This window comes from Pristiophorus japonicus, chromosome 10 (assembly GCF_044704955.1).
Source record: "Pristiophorus japonicus isolate sPriJap1 chromosome 10, sPriJap1.hap1, whole genome shotgun sequence".
Classification (NCBI taxonomy): Eukaryota; Metazoa; Chordata; class Chondrichthyes; family Pristiophoridae; genus Pristiophorus; species Pristiophorus japonicus.
In genome coordinates, this window is record NC_091986.1 from 142,401,006 (window position 1) to 142,415,770 (window position 14,765).

General features: G+C 44.3%; 1 protein-coding gene across 3 annotated transcripts in view; it reads left to right on the plus strand.

The window, feature by feature from the left end:
- dync2h1 (dynein cytoplasmic 2 heavy chain 1) overlaps positions 1–14,765 on the plus strand; it is a 994,370-nt gene that overhangs the window by 295,192 nt on the left and 684,413 nt on the right. For all 3 annotated transcript variants that reach the window (XM_070892150.1, XM_070892151.1, XM_070892152.1), the window contains exons 52-53: positions 5,813–5,926; positions 11,640–11,782. In XM_070892150.1, coding sequence (XP_070748251.1) covers positions 5,813–5,926; positions 11,640–11,782 — 257 coding nt within the window. The remainder of the gene's footprint in view (positions 1–5,812; positions 5,927–11,639; positions 11,783–14,765) is intronic.

Sequence of the window (14,765 nt, forward strand, 5' to 3'; positions counted from 1 at the left end):
AAAGGAGGCAGACAGAAAGCAGGAAACTATAGGCCAGTTAGCCTAACATCTGTCATTAGTAAAATGCTGGAATCCATTATTAAGGAAGCAGTAGCAGAGTCAGCATGGTTTTATGAAAGGGTAATTACGTTTGATAAATTTGCTGGAGTTCTTTGAGGATGTAACGAGCAGGGTGGATAAGGGAGAAACCAGTGGATATGATATATTTGGATTTCCAGAAGACATTCGATAAGGTGCCACATAAAGAGTTACCGCACAAGATAGGAGCTCACGGAGTTGGGGTAATATATTAGTATGGATAGCAGATTAGCTAACTAACAGAAAACGCAGAGTGGGGATAAATGGGTCATTTTCTGGTTGGCAAACAGTAACTAGTGGGATGCCACAGGGATCGGTGCTGGGGCCTCAACTATTTACAATCTATATTAATGACTTGGATTAAGGGATCGAGTGTAATGCAGCTCAGTTTGCTGATGATACAAAGATGGGTGGGAAAGCAAGTTGTGAGGTGGGCACAAAAAAATCTGCAAAAGGATATAGACAGGCTAAGTGAGTGGGCAAAAATTTGGCAAATGGAATATAATGTGGGAAAGTGTGAGGTTATCCATTTTGGCAGGAAAAATAAAAAAGCAAATTATTATATAAATGGAGAGAAACTACAAAATGCTGCAGTGCAGAGGGACCTGGGGGACCTTGTGCATGAAGCACAGAAAGTTAGTATGCAGGTATATAGCAAGTAATCAGGAAGACAAATGGAATGTTGGCCTTTATTGCAAGCGGGATAGAGTGTAAAAGCAGAGAAGTCCTGCTACAACTGTGCAGGCTATTGGTGAGGCCACAGCTGGAGTACTGCATACAGTTTTGGTCTCCATATTTAAGGAAGGATATACTTGCATTGGAGGCAGTTCAGAGAAGGTTCACTAGATTGATTCCGGAGATGAGGGGGTTGACATGAAGAAAGGATGAGTAGGTTGGGCCTATACTCATTGGAGTTTAGAAGAATGAGAGGTGATCTTATTGAAACAATATAAGATAATGAGGGGGCTTGACAAGGTGAATGCGGAGAGGATATTTCCACTTGTGGGGAATCCAGAACTAGGGGGCATAGTTTAAGAATAAGGGGTCGCCCATTTAGAACTGAGATGAGAAGAAATTTCTTCTCTGAGTCGTAAAACTGTGCAATTCTCTGCCCCAGAGAGCTGTGGCGGCTGAGTCATTGGACATATTTAAGGTGGAGATAGACAGATTTTTGAGCGATAAGGGAGTGAAGGGTTATGGCGAGCGGACAGAGAAGTGGAGCTGAGTCCGTGATCAGATCAGCCATGATTTTATTAAATGGCAGAGCAGGCTCGAGGGGCCAAATGTCCTACTCCTGCTCCAAATTCTTATGTTGTGTTCTCATGGAGGCCCTGGAAGAGGAAAACACCCTTCAGGAGAAGGGGGACTAGCACAAAGAGCAGGAGGACGACACTGAATAGGCTGCAGTCATTCTTGTATCTTCCCCATGTCTTCTGTTCATCATCAATCTGTCCCACCCTCCCTTACCCTCAACAACTATCTGTTCCACCTGTGACAGGGGCTGTGGCTCTAGTATTGGACTGTTCAGTCATCTAAGAACTCATTTTAAGAGTGGAAGCAAGTCTTCCTTTATTCCGAGGGACTGCCTATGATGATGATGACTGTGCCTTAACTCTGGCACTGACTTTCTAGAACTTTCATTTCTGCCAACTGTGCAGGCTTTGAAGGGGGCTAGCAGAAGGATTTGACGTGGAAAGCAGCACTATCCTTACCCATTGAACCCTGCTGCTGGACACTTCCTCATCATGACTACTGATTACCATGAGAGCCGAGATAATGATGACAGTGAGATCAGTAAAGATTTGCGTCTTGGAGTGGGAGGCGGAGGATCCAGTTGTTGTGGTTCATGTAGGAACCAATGACGTAGGTAGAACTAAGAATGAGATTCTGCTGAGGGAGTTTGAGGAGCGAGGGTCTAAATTAATAAACCGAACCGCAATGGTAATAATATCTGGATTACTACTTGAGCCACGCGAAAATTGGCTTAAGGACAAGCGGATCAGAGAGTTAAATGTGTGGCTCAAAGAATGGTGTGGGAGGAAGGAGTTTCAATTCATGGGGCACTGGCACCAATACTGGGGAAGGTTGTCGGATGGCCTTTTTAACCTCATGACGGGCTAGGATTGTGCCAAGGTGGTGACGGGTAGCATGCTGTGGGATGGAGTCAAGGACGTTCCCCTTAAAGACAGAGTCTTGGTTGAGAAGATCCTTGAAGTGTTCCTTCCAGTGGGCACTGACTGCTTCTCTGTCCTTGATGAGCACCTGTTCGTTCTTGGCTCTGCGTAGAATGGAACCTTGAGTGCTTGGGCCGTAGGTGGTCTTGATTGCGCTAAAAAATCTATTCACGCGTGATTGTCGATTTGTTGCTGGATTTCCTGTGCTTTTTCCACCCACCATCTGTTCTTTAGGTCCCAAGTTTTTGGTTGGACCTCGGCCTTCAGTTGTCTGTAGATCTGCTTTCTTTCACTTGAGTTGTGGTGTTGTTTCCAATTCAAAAATGCCTTGCATTTGCGGTTTATTAGCTCCTGGATCTCCTGGTTGTTCTCATCGAACTAGTCTTGATGTTTTCTGATAGAATAACCAAGAGTCTCTTCGCAGATGGTAATTATGGTGGACTTGAGGGCAGACCAAGCATTATGGACACTCTGCGACTCCAGTTCATTGGAAGTCGTCAGGTTGGCTGTGTGGTGTTGGCTGAATACGGCTTTCTTTGCTGTGTCTTTGAGTGCTTCAGCATTGATTTTTTTGCGGCAGCATTTCTGTTGCCCCCGCTGTTTTGAGGCTACGTTGTTGAAGATAACAGAGCGGATTAGGTGGTGGTCAGTCCAGTAATTGTCGGCTCCTGTCATGGCACAAGTGATGCAGACGTCCTTGCGGTCCCTCATTTGGACGGTGACGTAGTTTAGTGCCTAGAGCGAGGCTGTTGCCAAGAGGTCTTGTACTTGTCTTTCTGAAGAAACAAGGTGTTGGTTTTGACAAGACCATGTTCTGAGCAGGAGGATACCATTGGAGTTGGTTTTCCCTACCCCTTGCCTGCCAATCACCCCTCTCCAGAGGTCTGTGTCCTTTCTAACTCTGGCATTAAAGTCGCTAAGGAGAATCAGCTTGTCGCCCATTGGGACTCAGGACAGAGATTGTTCAAGGCTGGAGTAGAATTCCTCTTTGGCCTTGTCCGTAGCTTCCAGGGTTAGGGCGTACGCACTGATGACCGTAGCATACTGGTTCCGGGTTCGAGTGAGCCGAAGGGACATGAGGCGTTTGTATATCTCATGGGGGAATCTTTAAGATACCAAACTAGCTTATTTTTGATGGTGAAGCCAACCCCATGGAGACAGCGTTCTTCTTCTGGTTTACCTTTCCAGGAGAAGATGTATCCCCGACCTTATTCCTTGAGCTGACTTTCTCCTGCCCGCTGTTTCTCGCTCAGGGCGTCGATATCGTAGCATCCGAGTTCCCAGGCAATGATAGCAGTACAGCAGTACAACCTTCCAGTCTGTTGCTGTTGGGGTTGTCCATGAGGGTTCTGATGTTCCAGGTCCAGAACTTAATTTTAAAGGATGGAAGATGCCTGTGCGTGAATTCTTTTAATGTGAGGTGGCCGTTGAACACCAGCTACCACACGAACTTAACAGAGCAAGTTCTTGGTTCAATGACGAGGGGATCCAGGACGATTGGAGACCAGACTCTGCTGCATGGGCCTAGCACACCCACACCCACACCAACACGCACACACAGTAGGGGAGTGCATTAATCTTGGAGCAACTTGCGAATTTGTCCATAAAATACTGACACTGTACCTCGGGGCCCCCCCCCCAGCTTTAACTTGCTGCTCTCCTACCCTTTCCGCTCTCTCTCCAGCCGCTAACGCTTTGGTCATTGGTTCTTTACTAGTGACCATGTGTATTCTGGCCTCTGGTCCCGACCTCCCTGTTGGTCTGTGCTGTACCTTCTCTGGGTCCCTATCTTGCTGCTAGACCGTGACCATCAGTCGTGACCATCTTCAAGAAAGGTGACAAGTCCGACTGCGGTAATTACAGAGGAGTTTGCCTGCTGTCTGCTGCAGGGAAAAATCATCGCAAGAATCATCCTCAATCGTCTCCTCCCAGTGGCTGACGAGCTCCTCCCAAAGTCGCAATGTGGATTCCGCCCACTAAGGGGGCAGCGGACATCAACTTCACTGCGTGACAAATCCAAGAAAAACGTAGGGAGCAACATCAACTTCTGTACATGGCTTTCTTTGACCTCACAAAGGCCTTCGACTCTGTCAGCCATGAGGGATTATGGAGTGTCCTTCTCAAATTCGGCTGTCCACAAAAATTTGCCTGCTTCACGATGACATGCAAGCCGTGATTCTTATCAACGGATCCACCACAGACCCAATATAAGTGCAGACCGAGGTCCAGCAAGGCTGTGCCATCGCACCAATGCTCTTCAATCTTCCTCGCTGCAATGCATCATCTCACCTTTAACAAGCTCCCCGCTGGAGTGGAGTTACTCTACAGGACAAGTGGAAAATTATTCAACCTCTGACGTCTCCAGTCCAGATCCAAGGTTGCCCCAACCTCTGTCATTGAATTACAATATGCAGATGATGCTTGCGTTTGTGCACACTCAGAGTCCGAACTCCAAACCTATATTGACACCAATAAGGAAGGCAAATGGCTTGCTGTTCTTTATTGCAAGGAGGTTGGAGAATAAGTGTAAGGGGAGTCTTGCTACAACTGTACAGGGCCTTGGTGAGACTACACCTGGAGTACTGTGTACAGTTTTGGTCTCTTTATCTAAGGAAGGATATACTTGCCTTGGAGGAAGTACAACGGAGGTTCATAAGATTGATTCCTGGGATGAGAGGGCTGTCTTATGATGAGAGATTGTAAAGAATGGGCCTATACTCTCTGGAGTTTAGAAGAATGAGAGATGATCTCATTGAAACATACAAGATTCTGAAGGGGATTGACAGGGTAGATGCTGAGAGGTTGTTTCCCCTGGCTGGAGTGCCTAGAACTATGGGGCACAGTCTCAGGATAAGGGGTAGGCCATTTAAGACAGAGACGAGGAGGAATTTCTTCACTCAGAGGGTTGTGAATCTTTGGAATTCTCTGCCCCAGAGGGTGTCCTTGAAGCACCTTACCGGCAGGTGTCAGTACAGCCTGGGAAAGGTAGTAGGACATTGGGGATCCCGGGGCGATAGCGTCCAAGGATCAAGGTAAGTGGTTATGATTTTTTTTTAAGCATTTATGTTTTAATGGGACCAGTGGGGAAGTGTGGTTGAGGAAAATTGTCGAGAACTTTTTTTTTCATTTTTTTTCATCTCGCATGCCGGCAGCCTACCATCGGGAAATTCGGTAGGCCTCCTGAGATGCCGCTCCGTTGGCACCCGAGGATGAGTGCGCACTGCCACTTTTAGTGCTGCTCTCTCATCTTTGGGTGGCAAAAATGGCGGGACTGAATTTCGACCCCTAAATTTGGGGGAGAACATGAAGAATGCAAGAACATATGTCAAGGCTAGCTTTGAGATAGTGAAATTACTGAGAGCGGTTACTTCTATTATCCAAAGGAGGATCCTATAATACACATACATTTTTGTTTAGCATTCAGTGCATGCATGCTGTTTATTTTTTATCTTTCAAATTTAGCTATTCACAGTTACACTTGAACTGTGTAGGTGTATCATATGTAAAATAAGCCAGTGCCTAACATAATGATTGTATATATTTTTTTTTACTCATGTCAGGTGAAGTGCCTGGGCTGTACACACCAGAAGAACTGGAACCAATCCTGTCACCTTTAAAAGACCAGGCCTCACAAGATGAATTTACTGGACCAATATTTAATTACTTCTCATATAGTGAGTAAAATTTAAATCAATGTTTTTTGTTATGCTACAATAGGGTACAGTAGTGCAGTTGTTATGATACTGGACTAGCAACCCATGTGTTCAAATTCCACCATGGGAAGTTATGACATTGAATTCAATAAATCTGGTAAATTGTGGGCAGGCACCAGAAAAAAGTAATTGGAAAAACCCTACTATACACTAATATCCTTCAGGGAAAGGAATCTGCTGACCCACTCCTGGTCTAGTTTACATGTGAACACCAGTCCGACACTATATCGTTGATGCTTCACACCCTCAGGACAATTAGGGATGGCCAATAATTGATTTCTTGCCAGTGTCTCCCACAGCACAAGAACAAATCAAAAACAAGCTAAAATTGATATTCCTTAGAATTTAAAATGTGTTCTATATGTGTGTACGTGTAAAAACTGACCCGCGATAGAACTGTAGAATTCACAACTTAAAAAGTGGCACCTGTGTCGGCTCTCTGAAAGAGCCATCCACTTGCTCTCATTTCCCTGCCCTTTAAGTAAGAAAAACAATTAAAATGCAAATCCACTTTATTTGTGCTATTTTAGAATTTAAAGTTCTTTTATGCTTTTCACAATTACATATGGATTATTTTATTTAAGTAATTTTAAAGATCAATTATTCTGCTCTTTTAAAAAGATGGCTCTGTTAGCACTATATTTCAGTCCACCTCTACAACTTTCCATCCATTGGGGTCAAGTTTCGTCCGGCCGCTAGAACGACGCTCATCGGAGAGGCCCGCCTAATTTATAGAACAAAAAATTGCGGCGAATACTTACCTCATGATTCTCCAATAGCTGTCGGCCCAATTCCACCTCGGCACGGCGCAGCAGGTGCTGCTGGGGGCGGAGCTACAGCCCTGCGCCGAAAACAGTGCCGGCAGCTGTGCGCGTGCGCAGTAGCTGCCGGCGTCCTGTCTCCAGGGCGACAACCCTATCCCTGGCCGAAGAGACGTCGCCCCTATCCCCGGCCGAGTGGCCTGCGCATCTTACCTCGGCGGCGGGGCCCGCATGCCCGGCCTCTCGCTAAGGCTGGTCCCGCCCGAAGAGTAGTCGGCGGCATCGGCAGCGTGCTGGAACCGCCCGAAGTCCTCGGCGGGGCATGGCTTCTTCGTCATCGACGGGGCCCGCCCACCCTGCATCTCGCTGGGGCGGGCCCTGCCCAAAGAGTAGTCGGCGGCTCGGCAGTCCGGCATCGGCTGCGTGCTGGAACCGCCCAAAGTCCTCGGCGGGACACGGCTTCTTCGTCGTCGACGGGACCCGCCCACCCTGCATCTCGCTGGGGCGGGCCCTGCCCAAAGAGTAGTCGGCGGCTCGGCAGTCCGGCATCGGCTGCGTGCTGGAACCGCCCAAAGTCCTGGCGGGACACGGCTTCTTCGTCGTCGACGGGACCCGCCCACCCTGCATCTCGCTGGGGCGGGCCCCGCGCGAAGAGTTGGTGACGGCGGCAGCAGCCCGGCAGTATCATCTTCTCTCCACCCCCCCCCCCCAATCTTCTTCTCTATTCCCCCCGATCTTCTTCTCTCTTACCCCCCCCTCCATCTACTTCTCTCTCCACACCCCCCTATCCCCCTATCTTCTTCTCTATCCCCCTCCCCCCCATCTTCTTCTCTCTTCCCCCCCCCCCCATCTTCTTCTCTCTCCCCCCATCATTTTCTCTTCCCCTCTTCTCCCTGGTGCTGCAGGTAAGTAGAAATAATTTTTTATTTATCGAGTGATTTTTAATTTTTTTTTAATTTTTAATTTTTTCATTTATTTGGATTGATTTATTGGTTTATTTATCATTTATTATTGATGATGGCTCTTTATTTGTAAAAGTGAAGAGTTTAGTGTTTGTTAACACTTTCCCCCCCACCCCGGCTCACCTCGTTCCCGACGCCTGATTTGTAACCTACGCCTGATTTTCTAAGTGTAGGCAAGGTATTTCTGAGCGTACAAAAATCTACACTTATTCCATTCTAAGTTAGTTTGGAGTAAGTTTTCACTGCCTGAACTTTCAAAACAGGCGTAAGTGGCCAAATACTTTTGAGAAAAAAAATCTGTTCCAAACTGAAACTGTTCTAACTGACTAGAACTGGAGCAAACTAAATGCCGAGAATTTCAATTTCTAAGATACTCCATTCTAAACCAGTTGCTCCAAAAAAATAGGAGCAACTCAGGCCGAACCTTGACCCCATTGTTTCTGAATTTTATAGTAGAAAAATAAAAGAAAGCATTTTTAGGGTTTTAGAATTAGGATATATAATAAATAATATGATAAAAACTATGAATTTTAATGCCACATTGGGTATTTAATTATCTCATGAAGTAAGTGGAGAATGCTAATTTCTAAAGGATACACAGGTGTGTAAGACCTGATATTCTGAAATAGAAATCTGATTAATTAGTTATTGACACCTTCTCTTATTTGTGGAACACATACTAAAATCAGCTTGCTATTTCTATCATCTAGTCTTAATTTAGCCAATTATGTAAATTGTTCAAAGTCTGTTACTCATGTGGATATTGTTCTAATGCTTTTCCATAGATCATGCGAACTGTATCTCATTGCAAATTTGTGCGGACGAATTAAATTCACTCGCATTCTTAATGTAAAAATAAAATGCTGCAGTGTGTCATAAAGTTAAGGATTTGGCTCCATGACTCAACAAAAAAGAAAAAATTGTTTTTTATAAATTGGAGTTATCCATTGTACAGAATGTCCTTAATATGTAATGATACAATTCCAACTTAAACCTATTTTATATTTATTTATATTTATTCAGCCTTCCTTTGCTCTATTTTGTTCAGAGGTTTTTTTGTGAATTTAGTTCTTCATCTCACTAAGTGGATTTGTAAGTTAATATTCAAAGAGCCGTAAAGGTTGTTTGCTGCTTATGGCAGTCTAATTTCATCTAAGCATAATGCTGTGTGCTTAAGTAATGTGATTGATTAGTGGCATAACTGAAAGTCAGGAGACTGTCATGGAAAAGCATAATTCAGCATGGTCTTATGAAAGGGAAATCATGTTTGACAAATTTGCTGGAGTTCTTTGAGGATGCAACGAGCAGGGTGGATAAGGAGGAACCAGTGGATGTGGTGTATTTGGATTTCCAGAAGGCATTCGATAAGGTGTCACATAAGAGGTTACTGCACAAGATAAAAGCTCAAGGGGTTGGGAGTAATATATTAGCATGGATAGAGGATTGGCTAACTAACAGAAAACAGAGTTGGGATTTTCCGGTTGGCAAACAGTGACTAAAGGGGTGCAGCAGGGATCGGTGCTGGGTCCTCAACTATTTACAACCTATATTAATGACTTGGATGAAGGGATCGAGTGTAATGTAGCCACGTTTGTTGATGATACAAAGATGGGTGGGAAAGCAAATTGTGAGGAGGACACAAAAAATCTGCAAAGGGATATAGACAGGCTAAGTGAATGGGCAAAAATTTGGCATATGGAGTAAAATGTGGGAAAAGGTGAGGTTATCCACTTTGGCAGAAAAGCCAATTATAATTTAAATGGAGAAAAATTGCAAAGTGCTGCAGTACAGAAAGACCTGGGGGTCCTTGTACATGAAACACAAAAAGTTAGTATGCAGATACAGCAAGTAATCAGGAAGGCAAATGGAATGTTGGCCTTTATTGTAAGGGAGATAGAGTATAAAAGCAGAAAAGTCCTGTTACAACTGTACAGGGTATTGGTGAGGCCACACCTGGAGTACTGCGTACTCCGTATTTAAGGAAGGATATATTTGCATTGGAGGCTGTTCAGAGAAGGTTCACTAGGTTGATTCCGGAGATGAGGGGGTTGACTTATGAGGATAGGTAGAGTTGGTTGGGCCGAGACACATTGGAGTTCAGAAGAATGAGAGGTGATCTTATTGAAACTTACAAGATAATGAGGGGCTCGACAAGGTGGATGCAGAGAGGATATTTCCACTCATAGGGGAAACTAAAACTAGGGGACATTGTCTTAAAATAAGGGGCTGCCATTTAAAATTGAGATAAGAAGAAATTTCTTCTCAGAGGGTTGTAAATCTATGGAATTCTCTGCCCAGAGAGCTGTGGAGGCTGGATCACTGAATATATTCAAGGCGGAAATGGACAGATTCTTGAGTGATAAGGGAGTAAAGGATTTCCCCAAATTAGTTCAAATGCTTGTAATGCCTGGGATCTCCTCCAGTCGAGCACTGCTAGTAGCCATACAGCCTACTCCTACTCCTGCTCCTGTTTCTTTTGTTTCTTCTGAATACTTGCAGTAATTCACATTATTCGCCAAAGGAATACTGTGAAGATACGAAAACAACACTAACACACCAATTGCAATTTCAAGGCTTGTATTTTTAAATTGTATTATCTCTATTTTAAAACAAAATATAAACCGTCAATTTTATCAATGCAATCGACCTCGAATATGCTGATTATTTCAATAACATTGAGAGATATGCATTTATCTCATGATACCACATTTGTAATAAAATATCTGGAATCGGCTCAAGTTTGGGTTCCCTATGCAAAATAGCAAAATTAATATTGATTTGAATTCCTATCTTTTACATGAGGAGGTTTTTAATTCTGTGCTTATTGACCTTGCTGGGTGATGATCTGTATCAGAAATGCAACATCATCACTGGTGGAAAGGTGCAATTACAGTGTGACAAGTTTACATAGGTAATTTGCATTATAAATGTGGACAGAAGAATTTATAATGGAAATGTAACAGTAACGACCTAATGCATGACTTTTGGTACTGAGTTACACCTGAGCATCTTGATGAAATTACTCTTCCACCCTTTAAACCTGTTTTACTTGAAAATTGCATTTGGTCTTCACTCCCTATTTGCACCACCTTGGATGATTAACGAGATAATATCAAAGTATATACTCTATGGGGTCGAAATTCGGTATTACCCCATTTGGAGGCAGTAACTGAGACGGGGCAGGACCTCTTATGCCCGGCACGGCGGTCCTGCCCCAGCCACGGAATTGGGGGTACCGGCCCCGAGATGAAATGGAGTGCAATATCGGGCACTCCACTTCCTTTCTGTGGCGGGACCAAGGCCATAAGCTCTCAAATTTCCCGTGTTACGCGGCCACTCTGCATAGCCCTCTCCTTCCATTAAAGGAGAGGGCACGCTGCGAGCTCTGCAGTGGGTTGAGTGGCCTCCACTACGCCACCGGGGATGCGGGGTGCCGTGGCCGCAGCCCGGCACAGAAGCGGAGTGCTGGGCTGCACCAGCGCGGCACGGACCCCACGAAATAGACCACGTAAGGCTGGGGGAAAAAAATGGCCCTGCGCACCTACCCTTTACTTTTCACCCCACAAGCAGAGTGTGGCCCGGTTCGCGATCCGCGAGACTGGCGCTGACATCGCCTACGGCGGCCTCACGGGCGCTGCCCAATTTCCACTGCAGGACAAAGATGGGTCGCTGCGTACAGCAATGACGTCATCATTGCCGGTAGCTCCCCCCTGAGCAAGAAATGATTTGCGCCCTGTTAGCGCCCCAAACCATGTGAATTTCTCCCCCATTTATGACTTTAAAATGGGGACTGAATTATGTCTGCATGTCTCACCCTCTAACTTGTGTCACCGAAAGACGGCACATGGTTTTGACGTCCTGTATGCAGTGCCATGGCAGATCAACTACCATTCTATCTAATTTTACTGCTAATATTTAAAAGTAGACTAAAATACTTACTTAATTTTATAGGAATTCAGCAGAACTTGCACATTGTCCTTATTATGGACTGCACCAATTCCAATTTTACAATCAACTGTGAAAGTAACCCAGCTTTTTACAAGAAGTGTGCAGTACAGTGGATGGAAGGCTGGTCTAATAACAGCATGAAGAAAGTAAGTAGAGGACTTTGGTTACTACGCATTATTCTTACAAATGTTTAGTTCTAGTTACTCTCCCGACATCTCTTTCTGAAGGCAAGGCCGAACCTTTTAAATAGATACTGTCTTCAGGGGGGAAAAATGTCTGGGAAAGTTTTTTTTAAATATTTATTTACTGACTATGTAAATCCATCTGAAAAAAAATCATCACAATCACTTATGGATGCCTTTGTAACAAAACTAACATGCAGATTTCTGATTGTTTTTCTCCTGTATACATAAAAGGTTTCATGAAGATAAGGCTTATATTAGCACTGTATAAAATTACTCCTTTAAAGTAGAAATGTAAAGAAACTGTGTAGGGTAGAGAAATGTGTTCTTGGTTCCATGTGCTTCTCTAATGTTACTTTGATCTGTAGCTCTTGGTGAAAATCCATGCATAATAAACTGTCCTTTCATTGGACCTGGGTGGCTTTGTATACTTCAATATATTGGATAAAACTCATCTCAAGAAGCTATTGGTCTGGAATTTGCAGTCCTGATGATGACGAACTAGCAGTGTGCGCTGTCATTTCACCTTTGAAACTGACCGCAATTTCAGGATTTAGCACACGCGCAGCCTAATGCGGAAATCCTGAAATCCTGAAGTTGCGGTTTGTCATTCACTTCTCCTCCACAGGCTGCGCTGTGGCCCCAAACCCCCCCCCCCCCACCAACACCAGAGCCGATAATCAATGACACATCTCAAATCATGGAAATTGATGAAAATGACAGCTCTTGTACAGTAATTACACTGTTAAACACCCCATTAAAAGTTAGACCCAAAGAGATTAGGTATAACTAGGGTTTTAACAGCATATTGACTGCTAAACAAAGGTTATGACCCTGACAATCTAATTTTAATTTTGTGCATGGTCAAAATTATCCATTTTAATAAAAAATTAAATTTTTAAGAAATTGTTTTATTAATAAAAAGGTTATTTTTTTAAGTTTATTCATCTTTACTTCAGGTTTGCCTTTTCCCCATGTGGGAGCCCCAATCTTTATTTGGCTCTAACATTTTTAAAAAATTAGAATTTTAAAAGCTTACCCACTTCCTGATTTGCAGTCTGTGAGAATTCTGCATTTTGATTGGCTGTTTAGACAGCCTGTTGACATCACAGTAGCTCACACGATGGGATTCCGACTACTATATGCTGTCTTGAAGTATGCATTGGAAAAACCGAAACTTCTCGCCACAGAGGTCGCGAGATCTTTGTGCAAAGTTTACTTCTGGGCCAGTGGCAAACGTCTTTGCTTCGTGCTGACTGCAAATTCATGGCCAAAATTATGAAAAGAACAATTATCCTTCTTTTAAAAAAAAAATTGACTCAAGTAGCTCACTTACTTTCACATTGCAACATAGACATCATTCAAATAATGATTAATTATATTTTGAGTACAGTGCCCAGAGCCACTGATGCTGATTAGGTCAGATTCTACTCTGATCATAATGGATTTCTGGCTTTTTCAAACCAGTGTTCTTGTTTTGGGGGAGGGGGGAGGATTGCATCCTATGATTTCATGTTTCTTTGTGAAATCTCATTCCAATAGCCTTGACAATGACTTTACAAATTGAAGAAAACTCATAAAATAGCAAAATTAACTCTAAATTTTATGGAACATAAGGTGGGTGCCTTGGCCTGCACAAATCTTTTACATCACAAAGAAGAACTTAAATGGGCAGAAATCTAAAGCTGTCAAATATGTATTAATATTTAGCCAATTCTGATTTTACTCGAAACATGAGGTATAGAATCATAGGGCTCAATTTTTCCCAGTGATTTGCCCATTTTTTTTGGAGCAGGCTGCTTTTTTTGGCGCATTGAGTTAAATTTTTTTTTCTAACTTTGCCCCCTGCGATCTGCGCCGGCGTAATGCACTTAGTTACGATTTTTCTAAGCCAGTTTTTTTTCACCTCATGTCTGCGCCAGTTTTTTTAATTGTTCACAGTTTGGCCAGCATTTCTTTCCATTGCGTTGGCATATCTGGCCACTCCCAAAAAAGCTTCAGGTGAGTTAAGAAACCAGTGCACATTCACAAATCTGCGCTGAAAAGACGCCATTATTTTTAAATCGAAGATTTTGGAGGGAGTCAAGAACACTGTCAAACAACATTTTTTTACCTGTCAACGTAGAAGTGTAAATTTGTTGGACTGCACAAGTTTTCTCATTTTTTAACTCACACGCCACCACCGAATGTCTTGAAGAAGTCCTGGAGGGTTGTCGGTTTGGCTGGCGGAATCGGCCTCGCGTCCGGACACAGCGACTCGTGGTCAGCTACAAAACAAGCTGTGGGTGGGAGGATGGGGGAGGGGGGGGGGGGAAGAGAGGAGAGGAGGGAGATATAGCTGATCTTACAGCTTGTAGTCCAGGGAGAGAGAGAGATAGCTGATCTTACAGCTTGTAGCCCGGGGAGGGAGAGGGAGAAAGAGAGCCGATCTTACGGCTTGTAGCCCGGGGAGGGAGAGACATAGCTGATCTTACGGCTTGTAGCCTAGGGAGGGAGAGAGATAGCTGATCTTTATGGCTTATTAGCCCCGGGAGGGAGAGAGAGAAAGAGAGCCGATCTTACGGCTTGTAGCCTGAGGAGGGGGAGGGAGAGAGAGATCACAAGACTCAAAGGTGGGGGGGTGGGGGCGGGGGGTGGCGGTGGAGAGAGCGAGAGAGACGAGAGGTCACAAGACCTTTGTGTGTGGTCCATCCATACAGACCTTGGGGAGAGAGAGAACTGCGAACCTGTGCTGCCTGCTTTCCTGCCGTTTTGAGCTTCTTTGAAAGCTTAACTTTAAGAATGGGGTCAAAACTGACAATGCCACACCTTGTGCGAGCCTTCTGCATCATGGTGCTACATAGGAGACAGTTGATTAGAGCTCATCGCATCAGGAACATCAGAGCCCATAGGGTGCTGGGCAGGAGGCCTTACCCACCTCGGGTATATCGAGACAGGCGTACATACC